The following is a 23127-nucleotide window of genomic DNA, read 5'->3' as shown; positions in this document are numbered from 1 at the left end:
AGTAAACAATCATGTGCATAGTGGCAGGAGTATGGATAATCCTGTCACACAAGCTAGTCTGTCAGTAGAGAGGTTTGACCTGTAACATCCTTGTCCCACCCAGAGCAGGGAATTAGCAGCAATTATTGACACAACAAATGAAAAACCCTTCACCAATATAATTCCTAACCAACCCATTATACTAATAATTTCTAACTCCCCAAAAGAATTTGCCTTTAGTAAGTCTAAAACATCTCATGCCTCTCAGGTTGGGAGGCTGTAAACAATCACATGTGGCCGGACGAACCTATACAGGCGGGCTAGATAACCTTCAGAGGAGTCCGTAAGCTGAAACACTCTTGTCACACCCAAGAATTTTTATTGCCTTGGAGCTGCACGTTTACTCCTTCTCTGAGAGAAACGGTTATGGGGGAGAGCCCCCCGTAAAGTCAGAGGTGTAGGTGAGAGCATAAAACAGACTCTGGTGTTGGGGTTAGATGCTCGGGAACGGGGGGTTTCCTGAGGCTTGATCACGCCTTTGCGTATGCCAAACCTCCTTCCTCATGACCTTTGCCATGGGCGGAGTTCCTCACGCTGGCCCCTGGCAGAATTCAGGTCTCCCTCATTGCAGATGAATTCTTCACCATCTGAGTCACCAGGGAGGCCCAAGAATATTGAAGTGGGTAGCCTATTCCTTCTCCAGACGATCTTCCTGACCCAGGAATTGAGCTGGGGTCTCCTGCATTACAGGTGGATTCTTTACCATCTGAACTACCAGGGAAGCCCCTAGGTATGCTAGGATACATTAATAAACTAGAACCATATATGGTTTCAGAATAGCCATAACAGTCATAAAAATATATACATACAGCTAAAGGTAATGGTTTCCACTCAATCTGTGGGATCAAATATGGCAGTATTCACTAGGGGTTAAATGCTAAAAATTTCTAAATTACTAAAAAGTGATACTGAAGAATATTTGGATGGACATATTTTAAACAATTAATAATTTAAGACCTTTCTAAATTTTCAAGGTAATTGTGATGGCTGATAAATTTAGGACTGCTGTTTGTTTATTGGAATTCTTTTTTTTTTTTTTTTTGCCATACATTGACATGAATCCACCACGGGTGTACATGAGTTCCCAAACATGAACCCCCCCTCCCACCTCACACCCCATATCATCTCTCTGGATCATCCCCATGCACCAGCCCCAAGCATCCAGTATCCTGCATCAAACATAGACTGGCGATTCGTTTCTTACATGATAGTATACATGTTTCAATGCCATTCTCCCAAATCATCCCACCCTCTCCCTCTCCTTCAGAGTCTAAAAGTCCACTCTACACATCTGCATCTCTTTTGCTGTCTTGCATACAGGGTCATCATTACCATCTTTCTAAATTCCATGTATATGTGTTAGTATATTGTATTGGTGTTTTTCTTTCTGGCTTACTTCACTCTGTATAATCGGCTCCAGTTTCATCCACCTCATTAGAACTAATTCAAATGAATTCTTTTTAATGGCTGAGTAATACTCCATTGTGTATATGTACCACGGCTTTCTTATCCATTCATCTGCTGATGGACATCTAGGTTGCTTCCATGTCCTGGCAATTATAAACAGTGCTGCAATGAACATTGGGGTACATGTGTCTCTTTCAATTCTGGTTTCCTCAGTGTGTATGCCCAGCAGTGGGATTGCTGGGTCATAAGGCAGTTCTATTTGCAATTTTTTAAGGAATCTCCACACTGTTCTCCATAGTGGCTGTCCTAGTTTGCATTCCCACCAACAGTGTAAGAGGGTTCCCTTTTCTCCACACCCTCTCCAGCATTTATTGCTTGCAGATTTTTGGATCGCGGCCATTCTGACTGGTGTGAAGTGGTACCTCATTGTGGTCTTGATTTGCATTTCTCTAATAATGAGTGATGTTGAGCATCTTTTCATGTATTTGTTAGCCATCCATATGTCTTCTTTGGAGAAATGTCTATTTAGTTCTTTGGCCCATTTTTTGATTGGGTCATTTTTTCTGGACTTGAGCTGCATAAGTTGCTTGTATATTTTTGAGATTAGTTGTTTGTCAGTTGCTTCATTTGCTATTATTTTTTCCCATTCAGAAGGCAGAAGCTTTTAATTTTAATTAGATCTCATTTGTTTATTTTTGCTTTTATTTCCAGAATTCTGGGAGGTGGATCATAGAGGATCCTGCTGTGATTTATGTCGGAGAGTGTTTTGCCTATGTTCTCCTTTAGGAGTTTTATCGTTTCTGGTCTTACGTTTAGATCTTTAATCCATTTTGAATTTATTTTTGTGTGTGGTGTTAGAAAGTGATCTAGTTTCATTCTTTTACAAGTGGTTGACCAGTTTTCCCAGCACCACTTGTTAAAGAGATTGTCTTTACTCCATTGTATATTCTTGCCTCCTTTGTCAAAGATAAGGTGTCCATAGGTGTGTGGATTTATCTCTGGGCTTTCTATTTTGTTCCATTGATCTATATTTCTCTTTGTGCCAGTACCATACTGTCTTGATGACTGGGGCTTTGTAGTAGAGCCTGAAGTCAGGCAAGTTGATTCCTCCAGTTCCATCCTTCTTTCTCTAGATTGCTTTGGCTATTCGAGGTTTTTTGTATTTCCATACAAATTGTGAAATTATTTGTTCTAGCTCTGTGAAAAATACTGCTGGTAGCTTGATAGGGATTGCATTGAATCTGTAAATTGCCTTGGGTAGTATACTCATTTTCACTATATTGATTCTTCTAATCCATGAACATGGTATATTTCTCCATCTATTAGTGTCCTCTTTGATTTCTTTCATCAGTGTTTATAGTTTTCTATATATAGGTCTTTAGTTTCTTTAGGTAGATATATTCCGAAGTATTTTATTCTTTTTGTTGCAATGGTGAATGGAATTGCAGAATTGCAGAATCCAATAACACATTAAAAAGATCATACACCATGACCAAGTGGGCTTTACCCCAGGGATGCAAGGATTCTTCAGTATCCGCAAATCAATCAATGTAATTCACCACATTAACAAATTGAAAAATAAAAGCCATATGATTTTCTCAATAGATGCAGAGAAGGCCTTTGACAAAATTCAACATCCATTTATGAAAAAACTCTCCAGAAAGCAGGAATAGAAGGAACATACCTCAACATAATAAAAGCTATATATGACAACCCCCCCCCCCCCCACACACACACACACAGCAAACATTATCCTCAATGGTGAAAAATTGAAAGCATTTCCCCTAAAGTCAGGAACAAGACAAGGGTGCCCACTTTCATCGCTACTATTCAACATAGTTCTGGAAGTTTTGGCCACAGCAGTCAGAGCAGAAAAAGAAATAAAAGGAATCCAAATTGTTTATTGGAATTCTTAATATTTTAATGATATGATATAATTTTCCCAACTAAATATGATCAATCCATTATACTGATAATGACTATTACCTTCTTTTCCCCTTCCTTGCTTCCAGAGTTAGTTGCAATAAGAAGTTACTTGAATTGTATCTTTCTCTAGCTATTTAACCTATTTTGACATTTTTTAAACAAATCTGTAAATATTCTAAATGTGCCAATTTCTGTATCCTAGAACTTTATGCAATAGCTTTTTATTGTTAGAATGTTGGGAATACCCTAAGAACAGGTTGAGACTCATAAAACAAGAATGTTTTTTTCCAAAAGACTTTCACAGTAATTACTTAAGGCATATAAGTAAAGCAAGAGACCAACATGTCTGAGCAACTAAGCATAACACATGCCATTTAAGAGATCAGCAAAGGACTGATTCTGGAGCAGCAATGTAATTGCCCCCCCCCCCCCAAAAAGTGGATCTTAATTTTGAAGATAATTACATTTATTCACAAGTACTTAGGTATTATACTCCTCAGGGTTACATTTCATTGACAGCTCAGTGGAAGGGAGAAGAGAAGATTTGGATAGGTGTATTAGTTTCCTAGGGCTGCTGTAACAAATGCCCTCAGACTTTGTGAATTAAACCAACAGAAGTTCATTCGCTCTCGGTCTGGAGTCCAGATTCTGAAATCAGTATCACTGAGCCCAACTCAAGGCTGATACTATCTACAGAAGCTCTAAGGGGAGATCTAATCCCTGCCTCTTCCCGAGTCTGGGAGCTACAGGGTTCCTTGGCTTGTAACCATGTGAAAGTCATCTTTAAATCTGTTTTGTTCATCATGGAGCTTTCCTAGTAGCTCAGTTGGTAAAGAATCTACCTGAAGTGCAGAAGATCTGGGTTTGATCCCTCTTTTGGGAAGATCCCCTGGAAAAGGGAATGGCTACCCACGCCAGTATTCTTGCCAGGAGAATTACATCGACAGAGGAGCCTGCCCATGAAGTCCCAAAGAGTTGGACAAATGACTGAGAAACTAACATTTTCACTCTATTTATGTGTGTAAGATAACCATCTGCCTTCCATTTATGAGGATACCCATGATTTCTTTGAATATTCTACGAATTTTCCAATATTCATTGAAGGACTGATGTTGAAGCTGAAACTCCAATACTTTGGCCACCTGATTTTAAGAACTGACTCATTTGAAAAGACCCTGGTGCTGGGAAAGATTGAAGGTGAGAGGAGAAGGGGACAACAGAGGATGAGATGGTTGGATGGCATCACTGACTTGATGGACATGAGTCTGAGTAAACTCCAGGAGTTGGTGATGGACAAGGAGGCCTGGCATGCTGCAGTCCATGGGGTTGCAAGGAATCGGACACGACTGAGTGACTGAACTGAACTGATGATTTCTTTGGGGGCACCCATATAATCCAGGATAATCTCCCCATCTCAAAATATTTAACAGTTATATCCACAAAGACTATTTATTATTTATTTTTATTTTATTATTATTATTTATTTGGCTATATAAAGTAACAAGTAATATTAATAAATTCTGTCATATTTTTGCATGGGAAGTTGGGTACATCAGAGCAACATAAAACAGTATTAGATATATAATTTTTTTTGAATTCACATTTATAATAGTTATTTTTAAAATTCATTCTAATATCATCTTGACTGTGATTTTTAGGTTTCTAGATAACCAGAAACTGAGGCAATTTCATTTTCTTTGGTGTTACTGGGAAATTTCAACACAGGAAAAACCGCTGTTATTACAGTTCTTTAACTATGATTTCAAAAAGGAAGAATATCGAAAGAGATGAGTTTTAAATTGTTTGCTGACTGGAAAGAAGTGAATGCGCTTTTGTGATGCCATTTCTAGGCACAAGGTGTGATGAATATGTGACAATAAAACACAAGTTGCCTTTTAATAGATTGAAGATTTTTTTTCCTCACGTATCACTTTTAGCTCTACATATTACATCATAAAACTCCGCTATAAGAACAGATATACATGAATAGAATTACTATCTAATTCTTAAACTGCATGAATTCAGCTTTTAAAAGTGTAGGTTGGTATTTTCTCACTAATTCTTATGTTTTTTTAGCCTTTCAAACCTCTTATTTGCATATGTCAGTTAAGATGTTCCTATATAACTTGATTTATTATTATTTCGCTCAAAAGCTCTTTCAATGGAATCCTTCTAGCCTTTGGGCTATAAATATCCTTGTCTGAAATATGTTGCATGAATTGAAAGAAATTAGTTATATACAGGTGTCTTCATGGTGAATGAGTATCATTTTTTTTTCAATCTAAGAGAATTATTTTCCACTTTTTGCTTCAAGAATAGAATGCCTTTGGGGATTCTGTTTTTATTTCGAGTTGCATAAAATTTAATAGCCATGTTTATACGTTCATTAAAACGATGCCTGTTGGATATTCTAACATTTACAGTCTGTCTTAGAAATAGTCCATTTAAACAAAATATTTTCAGGTATGATTTAACATGTCAAACTGAACTGAAATTTTTTATGCAAAATCCAAATTTATAGGAATTGATCAAAATAGAATAAGAAAAGCACAAAAAGTTTAATGATATAATTAGTTGAATAACTTATAGTACATCATTGCATTGCAACATATGTTACAGAATATTCAATGAGATATTTTAATCAAGTGCAAAAAAATTCAGGTAACAGAATATAGAGAAAGATTCCTGTGGTAACATATATGGCTGAAAAATGCACTAATAGAAAAAGTACATATGAAACACACTAAAATGATACAAGTGATTATATCTAAGCATGGTATTTTTCTCAATTTGCTATATATGATCAAAACTTTAAATATTTTCTACAATAAGAAAATTCTAGAACTGAGGGGAAATGTAATCTTATAAAATAAACTGAAAATTATGCAGTCTTTAAAATGTGTCCATAGACATAAAATCATAAGGAAGTGTGAGTATGTAATAGCAGCCTTGGTAAAATAAGAAGGTAGAAACCTGCCTTTCTCTTTGATCTGCACTGTAATCTATGATTAAAATTGGATTTTTATCCGATTCTGGCTGATAATCAACTTAATTATAATAGCAGTATATTTTATTTAATGTATTTAGCATGTTTTATTTCTTATAATTGAACGTTTCTATAGCATGAAGTAGATGTAATAGGATTTATGAATTAGGAGAAAGGATTTATATCATAAAGCAGGCAATCCCTGGTCATAATATGATCAAGAATTAGGAAATAAGCTGCTTTATTTGGGCTGCTTTTGTTCTTTTGTATCGTAACAATGGATGAGAAAGTGATGAGAATGCCTAGGCAGAATAAATGATGCTATTGTTGAAGATGCAAAAATAAAGCTAAAATAAGGGCTTCTTTTGTGGCTCAGACAGTAAAGAATTTGCCTGTAATGCAGGAGACCTGGGTTCTGTCCCTGGGTCGGGACAATCCCCTGGAGAAGGGAATGGCAACCCCCGCCTGTATTCTTGCCTGGAGAATCCCATAAACTGAGGACCCTGGTGAGCTACAGTCCATGGGGTCACAAAGAGTTGGACACAACTGACAAACACTTTCATAATTAAGTTTGAGCAAAAGATGAATATAGTCCAATCATTTTTACCAGGGATATTTATTTTATGAGTATACATGTATCTATATCTATTAAAGATATTTTCATTGTTAATATTATAACACTTGACTGTTGATAATTCTAAACTGTCAAATAAATGAGCTGTCTTAAAGACATGATTCACTAATCTTAGGAATGCTTATAATGAACTATGATTATGTCACACCCCAGCCTGCTTACCTTACTCACTGTATTTCCAGTACCAAGCTTTCACTTCTCAAACCCTTTCTTTTGTGTTTGGCCATTTAGTTTTGCCCTTACTTTATTCTGAGCAATGAACATTTTCAGCAGTTAGATGAAAGCATCACTTGAAAAGCAGCCGAGTTATGATTTATGATTACATAGACTTATCATTTGGGATTCCCCAGTGGCTCAGGGGTAAAGAATCCATCTACAATACAGGAGTCATAGGAGGTGCTGGTTCGATCCGTGGTTTGGGAAAATCCCCTGGAGAAAGGCACGGCAACCCATTCCAATATTCTTTCCTGGAAAATCCCGTGGACAGAGGAAACTGGCAGTCCTAGTCCATAGGGTCGCAAAAGGTTAGAAACAAGTGAAGCTACTGAGCACTCAATCTTATCATTTAGGGCTCAGTCCTCACACTACATGAATGATCATAGTATTCTCATGAAAATCAAATCTGTAATGGGTATAAGAAGTTCTTCTGAAAATGAAGATTTTTCCCCCCATATTGCTGCTCATTCATTGATTGATTACAAAATATTTATTGAATACCTATTTTGTACCAAGAATTAACTTAGAAACTTACGGGTATAAGTATACATAGAAATAGTCTTTTCCCTCAAAGAACTTGTCATTGTGCAAAGGACAAAAAATATGCAAATAATTAGATATAAGACATTTGGAATGAAATTTGAGAAAGCCAGATCTTCAGTTCAGTTCAGTTTAGTCACTCAGTCGTGTCCGACTATTTGTGACCCCATGAATTGCAGCATGCTAGGCCTCCCTGTCCATCACCAACTCCCCAGGTTCACTCAAATTCATATCCATCAAGTCAATGATGCCATCCAGCCCTCTCATCCTGTCGTCCCCTTCTCCTCCTGCCCCCAATCCCTCCCAGAATCAGGGTCTTTTCTAATGAGTCAACTCTTGGCATGGGGTGCCGAAAGTATTGGAGCTTCAGCTTCAACATCAGTCCTTCCAATAGACACACAGGACTGATTTCCTTTAGAATGGACTGGATGGATCTCCTTGCAGTCCAAGGGACTCTCAAGAGTCTTCTCACACATCACGGTTCAAAAGCATCAGTTATTCAGCACTAAGCTTTCTTCACAGTACAACTCTCACATCCATACATGACCACTGGAAAAAAACATAGCCTTGACTAGATGGACCTTTGTTGGCAAAGTAATGTCTCTGCTTTTGAATATGCTATCTAGGTTGGTCATAACTTTCCTTGCAAGGAGTAAATGTCTTTTAATTTCATGGCTGCAATCACCATCTGCGGTGATTTTAGAGTCCCAAAAAATAAAGTCAGCCACTGTTTCCACTGTTCCCCCATCTATTTCCCATGAACAGATGGGACCAGATGCCATGATGTTTGTTTTCTGAATGTTGAGCTTTAGGCCAACTTTTTCACTCTCCTCTTTCACTTTCATCAAGAGGCTCTTTAGTTCTTCTTCAATTTCTGCCATAAGGGTGGTGTCATCTGCATATCTGAGGTTATTGATATTTCTACCGGCAATCTTGATTCCAGCTTGTGCTTCTTCCAGCCCAGCGTTTCTCATGATGTACTCTGCATATAAGTTAAATAAGCAGGGTGACAATATTCAGCCTTAGCATACTTCTTTTACTATCTAGAACCAGTCTGTTGTTCCACGTCCAGTTCTAACGGTTGCTCCTGACCTGCATATAGGTTTCTCAAGAGGCAGGTCATGTGGTCTGGTATTCTTATCTCTTTCAGAATTTTCCACAGTTTATTGTGATCCACGAAGTCAAAGGCTTTGGCATAGTCAGTAAAGCAGAAATAGATGTTTTTCTAGAACTCTCTTGCTTATTCTTGATCCAGTGGATGTTGGCAATTTGATCTCTGGTTCCTATGCCTTTTCTAAAACCAGTTTGAACATCTGGAAGTTTATGGTTCACGTATTGCTGAAGCCTGGCTTGGAGAATTTTGAGCATTACTTTACTAGCATGTGAGATGAGTGCAATTGTGTGGTAGTTTGAGCATTCTTTTCACAGCTATTTGTAAGGCCTCCCCAGACAGCCATTTTGCTTTTTTGCATTTCTTTTCCAAGGGGATGGTCTTGATCCCTGTCTCCTGTACAATGTCACGAACCTCATTCCATAGTTCATCAGGCACTCTATCTATCAGATCTAGGCCCTTAAATCTATTTCTCACTTCCACTGTATAATCATAAGGGATTTGATTTAGGTCATACCTGAATGGTCTAGCGGTTTTCCCTCCTTTCTTCAATTTGAGTCTGAATTTGGTAATAAGGAGCTCATGATCTGAGCCACAGTCAGCTCCTGGTCTTGTTTTTGTTAACTGTGTAGAGCTTCTCCATCTTTGGCTGCTAGGAATATAATCAATCTGATTTCGGTGTTGACCATCTGGTGATGTCCATGTGTAGAGTCTTCTGGAAGAGGGTGTTTGCTATGACCAGTGGATTCTCTTGGCAAAACTCTATTAGCCTTTGCCCTGCTTCATTCTGCATTCCAAGGCCAAATTTGCCTGTTACTCCAGGTGTTTCTTGACTTCCTACTTTTGCATTCCAGGCCCCTATAATGAAAAGGACATCGTTTTTGGGTGTTAGTTCTTAAAGGTCTTGTAGGTCTTCATAGCACCGTTCATCTTCAGCTTCTTCAGTGTTACTGTTTGCGGCATAGACTTGGATTACTGTGATATTGAATGGTTTGCCTTGGAAACGAACAAAGATCATTCTGTCATTTTTGAGATGGCATCCAAGTACTGCATTTTGGACTCTTTTGTTGACCATGATGGCTACTCCATTTCTTCTGAGAGATTCCTTCCCACAGTAGTAGATATAATGGTCATCTTAGTTAAATTCACCCATTCCAGTCCATTTTAGTTTGCTGATTCCTAGAATGTGAACCTTGACTCTTGCCATCTCCAATTTGCCTTGATTCATGGACCTAACACTCCAGGTTCCTATGCAATACTGCTCTTTACAACATCGGACCTTGCTTCTATCATCAGTCACATCCACAGCTGGGCATTGTTTTTGCTTTGGCTCCATCTCTTCATTCTTTCTGGAGTTGTTTCTCCACTGATCTCCAGTAGCATATTGGGCACCTACAGACCTGGGGAGTTCCTCTTTCAGTATCCTATCATTTTGCCTTTTCATACTATTCATGGGGTTCTCAAGGCAAGAATACTGAAGTAGTTTGCCATTCTCTTCTCCAGTGGACCACATTCTGTCAGAACTCTCCACCATGACCTGCTCGTCTTGGGTAGCTGATCTTACTGGATCATAAAGCAGGGATACACCATTTCCAACTGGGTATCACTCAAGAGATGATACTTATATTGACCTCTGAAGAAAAATAGAATATTGATATGTGGTAAGAGGAGTATTAGGAAAAAGAAAAATTACTGAAGGATAAAGAATAACATACAAAATGGCTCAGAGGTAAGAAATAACTCTCCACGTACATGGAAGAGTAGCAGTCCAATACATACGTAAGTCATAATGGCTTGAAGGATGAACTGAAACGTGTCTGAAAGACAACATGGTACAATATTCATGGAGGTCCTTGAACTGTAAAATAAAGATTTGGGAACTTACTGTATAAATAATGGGAGTCATTGGTATTTATTTAGCAGAAAAATGATGTAGAAGTCTCTTGTTTCATCTTTTTTTTTTTAAATCACACCTGCTGCTCTCTGTGTTTATAGTACCCTCCCATGGTAGTCCTTGCAAACTCTGATTCACTTATTTGGTAAAATCCATAAGTTATCTTGGTTCACCTCTAATGGAAGGTGTTTCAACTCTTCTGTTAAACTTCACAGGGCTACCTCTTCTCAGAATACTTTACACACTTTTGCTATCTTTCTTCCTTAAGTTCAGACTAGTCAGACTTTATTTTTGGGGGCTCCAAAATCACTGCAGATGGTGATTGAAGCTATGAAATTAAAAGACGCTTACTCCTTGGAAGAAAAGTTATGAACAACCTAGGTAGCATATTCAAAAGCAGAGACATTATTTTGCCGACTAAGGTCCTTCTAGTCAAGGCTATGGTTTTTCCAGTAGTCATGTATGGATGTGAGTGTTGGACTGTGAAGAAGGCTGAGCACTGAAGAATTGATGCTTTTGAACTGTGGTGTTGAAGAAGACTCTTGAGAGTCCCTTGGACTGCAAGGAGATCCAACCAGTCCATTCTGAAGGTGATCAGCCCCGGGATTTCTTTGGAAGGACTGATGCTAAAGCTGAAGCTCCAGTACTTTGGCTACCTCATGCGAAGAGTTGACTCATTGGAAAAGACTCTGATGCTGGGAGGGATTGGGGACAGGAGGAGAAGGGGACGACAAAGGATGAGGTGGCTGGATGGCATCACTGACTCAATGAATGCGAGTCTGAGTGAACTCCAGGAGTTGGTGATAGACAGGGAGGCCTTTCATGCTGCGATTCATGGGGTCGCAAAGAGTCGGACAGGACTGAGCGAATGAACTGAACTGAACTGAACTGATACATCTTTTTATGATTCTTGTATAAGAAGCATCTCTTCTGATCTGCTTCCTTTACTTGCCTTGAACTCAGGAAGAATGTATCGTTGGTCTTTTATCCCCATTGTCTTTCTAGCATGTTGCTAACGAGGGGCTTAATAAATGTTAGCTAACTGAATGCTCAGGACTGTGTCTTGGTAAGAAAATTTTGTCATTGACAAAGACAGTACCCTGAATATGACAACAGAATAGAATTAGAGATAATAACTAGATGGTCACTATAATGGGGGATCTCAAGAGGATAAACTAAGATGAAATGATAAACGGAAAAAAAGATACCAAAGAGAGAAAGATGATTAGATGGGACAAAGATATGAAAACTGATTTGAAGATGATGCTAGCTAACTTGGGGAAAGGTTACATGTTATCAAGCATTGAGTTGATCTTGCTAAATGAAAATAAGAGTTCTCTTTTTGAAGGATTGTAGTTGATACATCTATTCAGGCATTATTTTTTTAATGTCTAGAAACCATAACCATTCCCCCTGAAAACAGAAATGTGGGCTGCTATCTATTTTGTCTAAAAAAAAAATGAAGACGTTATCCCTAAGCTAGTTTGAGTTGTAACACTATAGTCCATAACAGTGAGGGGAAAAAAAAAATCAAACTAGAGATAAATGTACATCTCATCCTGTTTCTTAGAAAGAAGTGATATCTAATATTCCCCATTAATCTTTAAGATTTGGTGTTCAAAAGTTCAAGTTCTATTTAAATCTTACTCAGCTGATTCAAAATTAATTATGTTATTTCTCTCTTGCTTTTCTACAGTATGCTGTCTGGCTAGTCCTCTGGGTTACGTGGAATGTGTTTGTTATCTGCTTCTATTTGGAGGCTGGGGACCTCTCAAAGGTAATTTGCCATCTGATTTGCCTGAGTCATCAGTTGTGTGTTAACAAGCCTCTTCCTAAGTAAGGCAGGCTTACCCTGCTTTAGTCACTTAGATGCACCTCATACGAAGGTAAATTGAAAGCTGTCCTCATCTATCTCTCTGCATTTCTACAATCAAAGAAATATTTCAGTGTGTCACAAAAATGCCATTTATTACTTTAAGCAAGCTAAAGTAAAATATTGGTTACAATAAGAATGTGTACTTTTTAAAACATTGACTCATGAGCGAGTTCTGAAGCAGAGTAGGAATTTTATCAAAAGTAAGATCTTGAAGGTTTTCTGAAATCACTTAGTTTGCTTATTATTCTGCTGAAGACTTACCTAATTAGACCCCAATAGCAATGTAATAATTCAAATAATTAATGAGTTTTAGTTGAGTAAGATTGTTACCAGAGGGATATAATTTATCACATAAATGAATGAAATAGATATTTTGTTCTAAAACAGTCTCGGAAAGACTTAAAATACTTATATTTTCATCCAGGTTTCATTTTGTGCTGTACTTCTATGAGTGTGTGTATGTTTCTGTATTTGCATGTGTGTCTTGCTATTATATTTCTAACATAAATGCTTTTACTATTGAAATAGTGCAGTTTGTACATCTCCAAAACCATCATCCTTATTCTATTGAATGCAGTTAACAGCAAATAAGTCAAATAAGATCATCCATTCAAAACAGTAGCAAATCCTACTTGAGACACTGGAGAGAGTTGTAAACTTGTAAATTTTCATAATTATTTTAAAAGAGATTATAAAAATGTTCTTTTACTTCTCTATTGCTTAGAGCAGAAAGATGATGCAAAGATGTTGACACTTTTAAAACCCAGAGATGACAACCTGCTTTAAAAGGCTAAAAGAGCTGAAAGTGGCCAGGAACTCTGTTCACAGGGCTAGATAGCTTGATGCATGGGGGATGGGGTCATGGTAATTCACATTTCTAATCTCGCATACAGGCACTTCACAAAGCTCTTTGAGCATTTTCATTTTCAAGTCTGTTTGTTTATTATTTAACTATGATCCTGAGTATAAATAATCTTGTTTTTTTTTTTTTTTTTTTAACTAAAGCAAATGATGAAAGATAAGAGGGTGACACTATCATATGAGATAGACACCAGGCTTCTGGAACCTGTAGTTTTAGGATCACGTTTAGGACAAGTTCTCACTGGGACCCTCTGCTGTATCTGCCCTGGTGGATGGCGTTTCTGTGATTCTCACCAGGCATCATACTCCACACTCCTGGCAGCAGGCAGGCCTTTCCTGAACATGTCGTGACCAATGAAAACGAATTATTCAGGTGACTCTCAGAAGGACACTTAATTTTCTGCTTAAAGTTCACATTTCTTTCAGGCCAGAAAAGCATGCATGCTTCCCAGGACTTGAATTCCTTGCCCAATTTATACACATTGCTGTAAAATGTAATTTCTTCAAAGAGATTCCTCACTAAAATGACTTTCAATGACATTTTCAATGAAATAATCACCTTAATCATTGGAAGACAGGTAGTTAGGCGTATTGGCTAAGCAAGATGATCTCGCAGATTTGAGAGTTTGTTTAATATTAATAAAGGAGAGGTTTGAACCAGGCTGGCTGCACAAATGTTCTGTAATTTTGCTTCCCACTCCACATGATGACTGTAGGCACTGGATAAAGCTTGTGATCTCATGACCTTGGACATGGGCATTGGAATTGAAGTGAGGGTATATCTTAAAACAGCATTCGAGAGAGTTGAAACCCAAGTTATTAAGAATTCTGCTAACGCACACAGGCAGGTAACAGCTGTCCCTTGGCAGTGAAGCAGTTAATAATATTTCTTTTTCATCTTCTAAACCAAGGCTAGACTCTGCAGAGCACATGAAAATTTAATAATTTCCTTTTAACAAATAATCTAAAGAAAAACTATAAAGGGCACAGTTATATTGTTATCTGTTCTGAGTTTTTCCTCCCTTTTCCTGCTCAAAGGGTTTGAGAAAGATGTATTTATGCCATTTAATTCTTTAGCTTCTGCAACTGCCTCACATTCTTCAAGTAATAGAGTGCCAGAAGGAAGCAATGGTGATTGAAAAATGTACAGATATATGAAAGCTCAAAAATGGGGCTCCTGAAACTGCTGATAATACTTAGGTTACAGAATATAAATGGCTTTATTCCTTCACCTCCCCCCAAAAACTGTTTGACCATATGAATGGGTCAGATTGTTTGAGGCTGAAAGACAAACATGAGAAATAAAATCAGGGAGGACATTCTGTGGTCTTTATGTATGTGAGAGAGTGTGTTTATTTCCATAAAGCATTTTGTAAAGGAGTTAATTCTTCATAATGAATATTGACAAGAAATAATACAAAGTAGTACAGTATTAAGGCAAACTCGAGTTACCCATTAGAGTTTAGAATTTTGTGTTTTCTTATTCCAGTGTCTTTTCTACTTTTTATGCTAAACTCTCTGCCATGTACTTATGAGAGAAACAGATATTAGTGTCATTAATGAATAGCTTCAGGAATGAAATGACTTAATTATAATAATATGATACACACAGCTGAATGGGTTGATCTTCCATTTTCTTTGTATCCATAATTGTATAGACAATATTTTTCCCATCAAAAATTCTGTGTAAATCCAACATCATTATTACAATATGAATTAATATATTTTTATTATTATCCCCATGAGATATAAGCAAAAATAAAACAAATCAATCAGGGAAAGTTCTTTTTAAAAATTTTATCTCAATGATATTAATAAAACATTGTAAATGTCATATAAACCAACACTTAATATGGTAGGAACAAATAAACATATAGTTTACATAAAAACTATTTCTAAACATTTACATTGTATAATAACTGATTTCCACACTATTTATATTAATGGTTTAGGTATTAGTGTTGTGACTAAATATTCTAAGGGCTTCCCTGGTGGCTCAGATGGTAAAGCATCTGCCTGCAATGCAGGAGACCCAGGTTTGATTCCTGGGTCTTGAAGATCCCCTGGAAAAGGAAATGGCAACCCCCTGGGAAAGTCCCAAGGACAGAGAAGCCTGGCAGGCTACAGTCCATGGGGTCACAAAGAATCAGATACAACTCAGAGACTAAACCACCACCAAATATTCTGAAACGCCATACAGTTTGTTACTTCCTAGGATGATATTTTAATATATGCTCTATTAATGAGACAGAGATGGCATTAATTTTTAACCTAAAATGTTTGCTAACTTTGTAGGCAACTGCCTTTGAGCATTAAATGTGACCTGGACTATTAGACTAATAGTTTGGTCAATTCCTCAGGTAGCTTAGTCTGATTATTTTATGGGATTATTTTGGTCAGTTGTGATTTTCTTGCTCACATGTCAAATAGAAATGGAACTAATTCCAGTTGTTAACCAAATTGAGTTATTTTGAAAAAAGAGATCTGCTATTCTATAGTTAACTTCAAAGTGCCTTGTTAGAAGGAAAACACATAATATGTGTTCACTTACTAGCTTCATCACCTGGGAAAATGAAATTTATGAAATGATTTTCAAATAGTTATACTCAGGAAAACAATATTAGTGCTCTTCTGATACCTGCAAAGAAAACTGTATTCTGTTGGATGTGTCACAATTATAAATTATTCTTAGGCTGAAATTATATCTTAGCACTTTTATTTATGTGACTATCTTGAGATCTCAGTTTCTATTTTGGTCATTTATGGGCACCAGCAGTGAAAGATAAACCCTTTATCTTTAGAAATAAAATAATTTACTTACAGATCATGAAATGTAACCAAAGGATTATTTTACACTTAAAACAAGCCGATTTGTTTGTATTTAGCCCTTTGATAATATGGATGCAGGTATATATCTCATGTTTCATTATATTACCAGAAACTTATCTCGTTAGACATGACCAAAGCAATAAATTATACTTAATGAATGCTTTTAATTAGCAGTGTCTAGAAAGCTGTAATGTTTTAGTAATTCTGATAGTTGCTTTTGCTATTTAGGTGTAAATTTTCATTTAAAATGTCGATATATTAAAAAGCTATGTAAAAATATGGCCTATTTAAGCTTTGAAGAATAAAATTGCACTCCTGCAAACAAAAGCTATGGGAAGAGAATAAAACCTGTCATATACTGTAGGCAATAGGGAACAAATCCTAAAAACCAGTTGCAAGTGCTGTGTGAAATGAAGTGCTATTGCATCAATCCCAGGTTTATTCCTTTTATTAAAAAATGAATTATTCATTTAAAGAGGTATCTGATATTTGGATATTTTCTGCTGAATGAAATCAATGCTTGTATCAAGATTTGCTTTTATGATTTCATATGGGAAAAGGTGGTATGGAGAGTCTCATAATTATTTTTTAATTTGAATTAATGATATTCAAAAAGTAAAATACCTGTTCAATTACTAATAAAACAAGAATACCTCTGCTAATTGATTTAAGACTAAGTTTAACAAATATCAAGATGACAGTTAATTGGATTCATATTTTTATCTTGCTTTTCTTAAAATGCATACAGTCTAAGAAATCGTGAATTAAAGTGAAATATAAAAATTATTTCCCAAATCATCACAATAGATTTTGCTTTTAGATGTAGGATAAATGTCCTACATGTTATCAAGAATTGCATATCGTATAATTTTCGCCCAAATAGAAATGAACTAGCTGCCTCTGTTCTCTTGTTTCCTGTTGTAATTCATTAAATTAAGCTGCTTACTTTCCTAGTTCTACAATTCTTTTGTTTGCTTACTTGTTCCACTTCCTTTTAAGGCCCTAAAGCAAGGAATAAGGCCTTTGGATCTTTCTCCTTCTCTGTTTACTTTCTTTCACTTGAAAATGCAATTTACTGTCATAATTTAAAGTATCATCTCTACACATATATCTGCCAGATCTATATCTTCAGTCCTGACCTTGTTGCTAAGTTAAGGTCCCACATCTCCAACTTTCTGCTTGTGTCATGTCAATTCCATTGTCACCTTAAATTCAACATGTCCCAAAGGATTTATCATCATCCCCCCAAAATCCGACTTCCTTAATTCACTTCTTACTCGGAGAAGAAAAGCAAAGCAAATTGTTTTCCAAAATATGAATAAAAGAGGAAATGAATTGTTTTGTGTTGGGAGGGCTATAGCAATCTTTTTAGATTGACCATGAGATGAAGCAAGAAGTGCATGTTATTATTCTTCATATAGTCTTTGTGTGTGTGTGTGTGTGTGTGTGTGTATTGTAAACTTTGGACAATGACAATTCAAAAACAGTAGAGGGGTGCTGATGGAATGATACTTTGTATTGGTAACCACCCCTAAAGAGATGAATTGACCTTTAGAAGATGCTATATTCTCTGGGGGCATTTGCTAATTCTGGCTGGGGGAGAAGTGCTGAGTTCAGGCTTCAAACCCATAGAAGGCTGTTTCTGGGCTGTGTATAAATCAGCACAGCTTTAAAGGAGAGGACCTCAAGCACATGATCAATTTCCTTCTTTTCGGAAAAAACAATTTTCTTCTTTTCAGGCAATAAGAACTAAGATAATCCATTAGTAGCAAACATTCAATAACAAATTCCTATGCGATGATGTTCTTATTTGTTCATGGAACATGCTTTGCATTTACAGATTAGATTACCTTTAAGCAGAGCACAGAGAAGTTCCCTGGTTTCTGACTTCCTTTTAAGCAGGGATCCCAGTGTAGATTGTGATGTGTGTACATATGAAGATTTATTACTTAACAGTGACTCTACCCAAGGTGTCAAATGAAGCAAAAAACTGGATTACCAAGAGCTCTGGTGAGAATTTATACTTAACTTCATTTTTAATACCCGAAGTATATGTATTCATTTTATGGCAAAATTCTTTCCAAAACCTCCCTGTATCTTTGTCCATGGTTGAGATGACTAGACCATGAAAGGCCCTATATCTAATACTACTTTATTTGCATATTTATTTTAAAATTATAATTGAATTTCTAGAAGATGAGGAGCCTTATTCCCAGAGTATTGAAAAACTTATATGCTCCATGAGGCTCTCACTGAGAGCTACAAAAATATCTGAGAATTCCCACTTGGATTTCTACCTTCTTTACTCCTGTGGTTAAAACAATGTAAACCATTTCACAATTCTACCATTTTTTCTAATATCTGAGTTGCTTTTTGTTTCTCTGCAAGAACTAGATGGCTATATGGTTTTGATGGCTCCAGGAAGTTAACTGTTCTCATTTGTACTTCCTTACTTCGATGTCATTCCTCTTCAAGGCAAGAAGGATATCCCTGATTCACTAGGTGAAGTTTCCAAATGTTAAGTATGAAAAATAAAAGCACAGAGATTAATATTTCAAGATAGTATCCTGCTGGAAATAAAAGAAAGCAGATACAAATGTGGTCTAAGCAAGTGCCATTCTGTTTGTCTCAAAGCCTAATTAGAGATCATTCTAGAACATCAATTTTTATTCTATGCCAAATTAAAGCAACTCTGCTTTTTATAGATTTATTATTCACAGAGCCATGTAAAAAAGAAAAGAACATGCTTCCATTAAGAGTTCTAAGGCTTTACATTTAGAAATATTTAAAGTTAAAAAAAAAAAGAAAACAACTGTATTTTTTTTAAACCCTGGAATAACTTGTCTAGATTAGAATGACATCATAGGAAGTGGGCTCTCAGATCCTAAAGTAGTGACAGAATTGATTTGAGAATTATGTCCAGTTCAGCATGGTGCACACCAGCCCCTCATGTGCTCCCAGTCTGTGATAACCTTATCAAAGTCCCCTGATTCACTGTAAACCATCATCCTAACATAACCCTTGGAACACATTTGGCAGCTAAATTGGGATTGACGGTTGCCAAATTAGCTTTGGAGGGCAGAATGTCAATCGCTTTGTCTGTGAATTCACTCAGGGACAATGGATGCTTTGATGAACTGTGGGAAATTATATAAAAACACAACTCAAAGGATATTAAATAGTGAAATAAATCAATTTTTTCTGCTTCTAGCATCCAAGGTTATTGGCCAGAGAGAGCAGTAAGTGACTATTTTCCATGCCTTTCATATGGTAACAAATCTTCTCTATTCTGTCCTGTAGTTACAATTTACATGGAAAAGACAGTTGAAGTTTTGGCTTGTAGTTCAGTTCACTACAGGTAACCAACAAGCAATGCTTGGTAAACACTGTTATTAAATGTAAAGCAATATGAAGAAAGTAAGACTATTTAATAAATCTGTACTGTTTGAGAACTGCATGAAGAAATTTTGAAATATTGAAGTTGCTTTTCATTCCAACATAGCACTCAAAGTGTTACTCCCCCTCTTCCTCTTTATAGATTTGTTTTCCACACTTAAAAAAGCAAAATGTGTATACAGCCTGATGCATCCAGAAAAACAGCTTAGAAGGGTAAAAAGAGGAGGATGATTCACTAATAAACAGCCATTTATAGAATTATAATTAGATTTTTTTTCCCTTCATTAGCACGTGTAACCTGCTAGAGGAATGCACCTAATGGTAATTGGAGGACTCTAGGGTTTTCACACTCACAGGTAGTGTAATATATAAAACTGAAGTAATTAAGAGGTATTTCAAAAAATGTCATCTATTTCATAGTGCAAAAACTAGGCATTTTGTAGTGAAGTAGCTGCTGATACTGTAAAGACACTCTGTCCCTTTTCCACTCTGCCAGAAAAACCTCTAGTGACAGGTCCTCAGATCTTGTATTTGATGAATCACAAGTGAGAATGAGTTTGGTGCTCTCAATTAGTCCCAAGAGGGGAACCAATATCTCACAATTTGGCACACTCAACAATTGCTCTTGAAGAGAGCTGCGGCTAGCCGGATACTCCAAGGGGCTGCGGCCCTCCTGGGGGTGGGCCCAGTACCACAGATTCAGCAGGCAGCCTGCCGCTTGGAGGGACTCAAACTTTTGCACTGGATTTTATGAGCACTGAAATTAATCCATTAAGCATTTTGTACATCCAGACCCCCTTCTACTCACTTTTTAAAGCGTTTGTATTGTATGTTAACTGTGGCGTCATAGTGTGAGGCGTAATGAGTCCAATTCTTCTTGTCCTCTTGCTTCCTGTTTCTTTCTTCTCAATAGAAAAAAAGCTGAGTTTATTATTACCAAATAGCCAAATAATTAGGACTGCTGGGTCTTTTTTTCCCCCTAAGTTATTCTTCAGAAAATGTAAAGCCAGAAGCACAGCTTTGAAAGCAAAGATAGCAGAATATTATCTAATGAATGGGAATGAATACTGTAAAAACCATAAGGAATTAATGGCTTATGAAATAATGATGAGAGCACTTCACTGCAGTCTGCTAACCTTGGAAAGATGGGCCCTCAGTCTATGACTCATTCCGTCGTTTATTAAGAATGCATTAAGAACAGGATTCTTTCAGAAAAGTGAGAAAGGAAAAAAAGTAAACATGTCATAAGTGTGATATATCAGAGTTATAACACTTTCTGAGTTTAGATCTCTTTGCTGGTTGTAAGCATTTTATTTTCTAAATGATCCCATCCTTTTGAGTATTGCATAAGATCAAATCTCTCTACAGGGGCAAAAGTGTCATGATCCCATTTGGAAAACATTATCAAATAGTAAAGTGTAAATAAAAATGAAGCACAAACTCTAGTATTTTCCCTGATAACTATGGAATTACTAAATCTGAAGACATATGAAGATTGAAAAAGGAGGGGAAGAAGATCATTGCATATTTAACAAAGGAGAAACTGAAATTTATTGGTAGTGGCAAAGTAATGTAAATGATTATATAAAGTATTATTAATGAAAGAAATTTGGCTTCAGTATTTCATATTTTCACAGAGTATTTTGCAATCTAAAATTTTTATTTGACCATGTTTCAGAACAAATTTTAAGTTATGCTCTCTTAGAATGTGTTGGAAGAAAAACAACATGAAAAGACAAGACTTGGAGTAGCATATGCAGGCAGGCAGTCTGTGACATCTCTCACCTCTCAAATCTCCAGGGTCTGTTGAATCTGCGTTTATTTTTCCTGCAGCTGTCCACTCACTAGAGAGTTGCCCTTCCAAGAGAGAGAAAAACCAGTCTTTCAGACTCACTAGAATCGCTGTCCTCAGGATTTTTAATGATTTTTTGTTTTTCTTAATTGCTAAACTGCTTAAAAGAGAGGAAACTCAAGTTTACTTCAAGCTGAAATGAGGAAAAAACTTACATGTTTTAGAAAATATTTTAAAAATATGCTAATATGTATAAAAGACTTTGCATTATTTTTTTCTGTATTTTCAGCATAAAACCTCAATTTAGGTTTCAAAATTACACACATCTAAATCACTGGCAAATATTATTCTGTACCATTATTCTATTTTTATCCAGCCTTTATTTTAATTTCTATATCTTATTAATATACTCCCCTTAAAATTAAATAATAGATTTTTATTAAAATATTTGAGTGTCACAGGTTGATTTTTCTATTTGAACTTGAAACAGTATAAATATAAAATAACTCATTTTTCTCAGCTTTCTTAAAATGTATGAGGTTTGGACATTATTTTAAGCACAAAGAGACTTTGAATAGGCTAAGAATTATATGATCTAATTTCTATTTATGAAATGTCACCATGGATGTTGCAAAAATACTCTGTAAGGGGACAAGAGTGGCAAAATGGTAATCAGTTTGGATACTTTTACATGTAAGTTGCAGATGCTTTTGGACTGGATTGCCGAGATAGCAGTGGTGATAGTGGACATGTGTATGTGGGCGCCATTTAAGATGAGATCTAGTTATGTTCTTGATATGATACGAGGTTAAGATAACAGGATTTGCTAAAGCTCCTTTGCAGAGTGTAGGAAGAGAATGGTCAGGATTGGCTTTCAGGCTTGTAGTCTGAGCCATTTGGAGATTCTGGTATTTCCATTTATTGAGCTGGAAGCAGACAGAGGACAGATAGGAAAGGAGGAAGAATATGTGCAGAACCAGTTACTCTATTTTGTCCACATTATATCAGAACTTCCCATTAGACATCCTAAGTAAACAGTAAGATGTGAGTCTTGTACTCAAAAAAGGTACTGAATCATAGACATAAATTTGAGTCATCAGTATATAAATGAACTTTAAAGGCACAGGAAAGAATGAAATCTCTTGAAAAAGACAGAGAAAAGAAGAGAGCTAAACACTTAAAGACTGTTCTTCAGGGCTTTAAACTTCATAGCTCCAGCAGAGAAGGATCCAGAAAAAGAGACCAAGGGGAAATGGACTGTGAAGTAAGAGGTCAGGAGACTTTAGTGTCCTAGGGGTTAGGTTAAAAAAAAACAAGAAGGAGGGAAGACAAATTGTGATAAGAATGAGGATTGAAAACTGAATATGAAATATGGCAAGATGGAAGCTACTCTTGACTTTGCATACAGTGATTTTGGTGGACAAATAGTAAAGAAAGCTTTATGAAAGGCTGTGCGGGGAGGAATCAAAGACAGTAAAGCAACTACTTCAAGGACTTTTGGCTATGAGAAGCAGAGAAATAGAGCTACAGCAAAAGAAACAGGGTAGTCTAGGGTTTGTTTGTGTTTATATGTTTTGTTGAGTGCAGATATTGGAGAGTATTTGTATGCCAGTGGAAACA

At 36.5% G+C, this 23127-nt stretch overlaps 1 protein-coding gene across 1 annotated transcript in view; it reads left to right on the top strand.

The window, feature by feature from the left end:
- The window catches only part of NKAIN2 (sodium/potassium transporting ATPase interacting 2), a 644621-nt gene that overhangs the window by 104665 nt on the left and 516829 nt on the right, over positions 1–23127 (top strand). Inside the window, exon 4 of the mRNA XM_052646092.1 lies at positions 12450–12530. Coding sequence (XP_052502052.1) covers positions 12450–12530 — 81 coding nt within the window. The remainder of the gene's footprint in view (positions 1–12449; positions 12531–23127) is intronic.

Source organism: Budorcas taxicolor, chromosome 9, assembly GCF_023091745.1.
Source record: "Budorcas taxicolor isolate Tak-1 chromosome 9, Takin1.1, whole genome shotgun sequence".
Taxonomy (NCBI): Eukaryota; Metazoa; Chordata; class Mammalia; order Artiodactyla; family Bovidae; genus Budorcas; species Budorcas taxicolor.
This window is presented reverse-complemented; position numbering and strand designations above follow the sequence as displayed.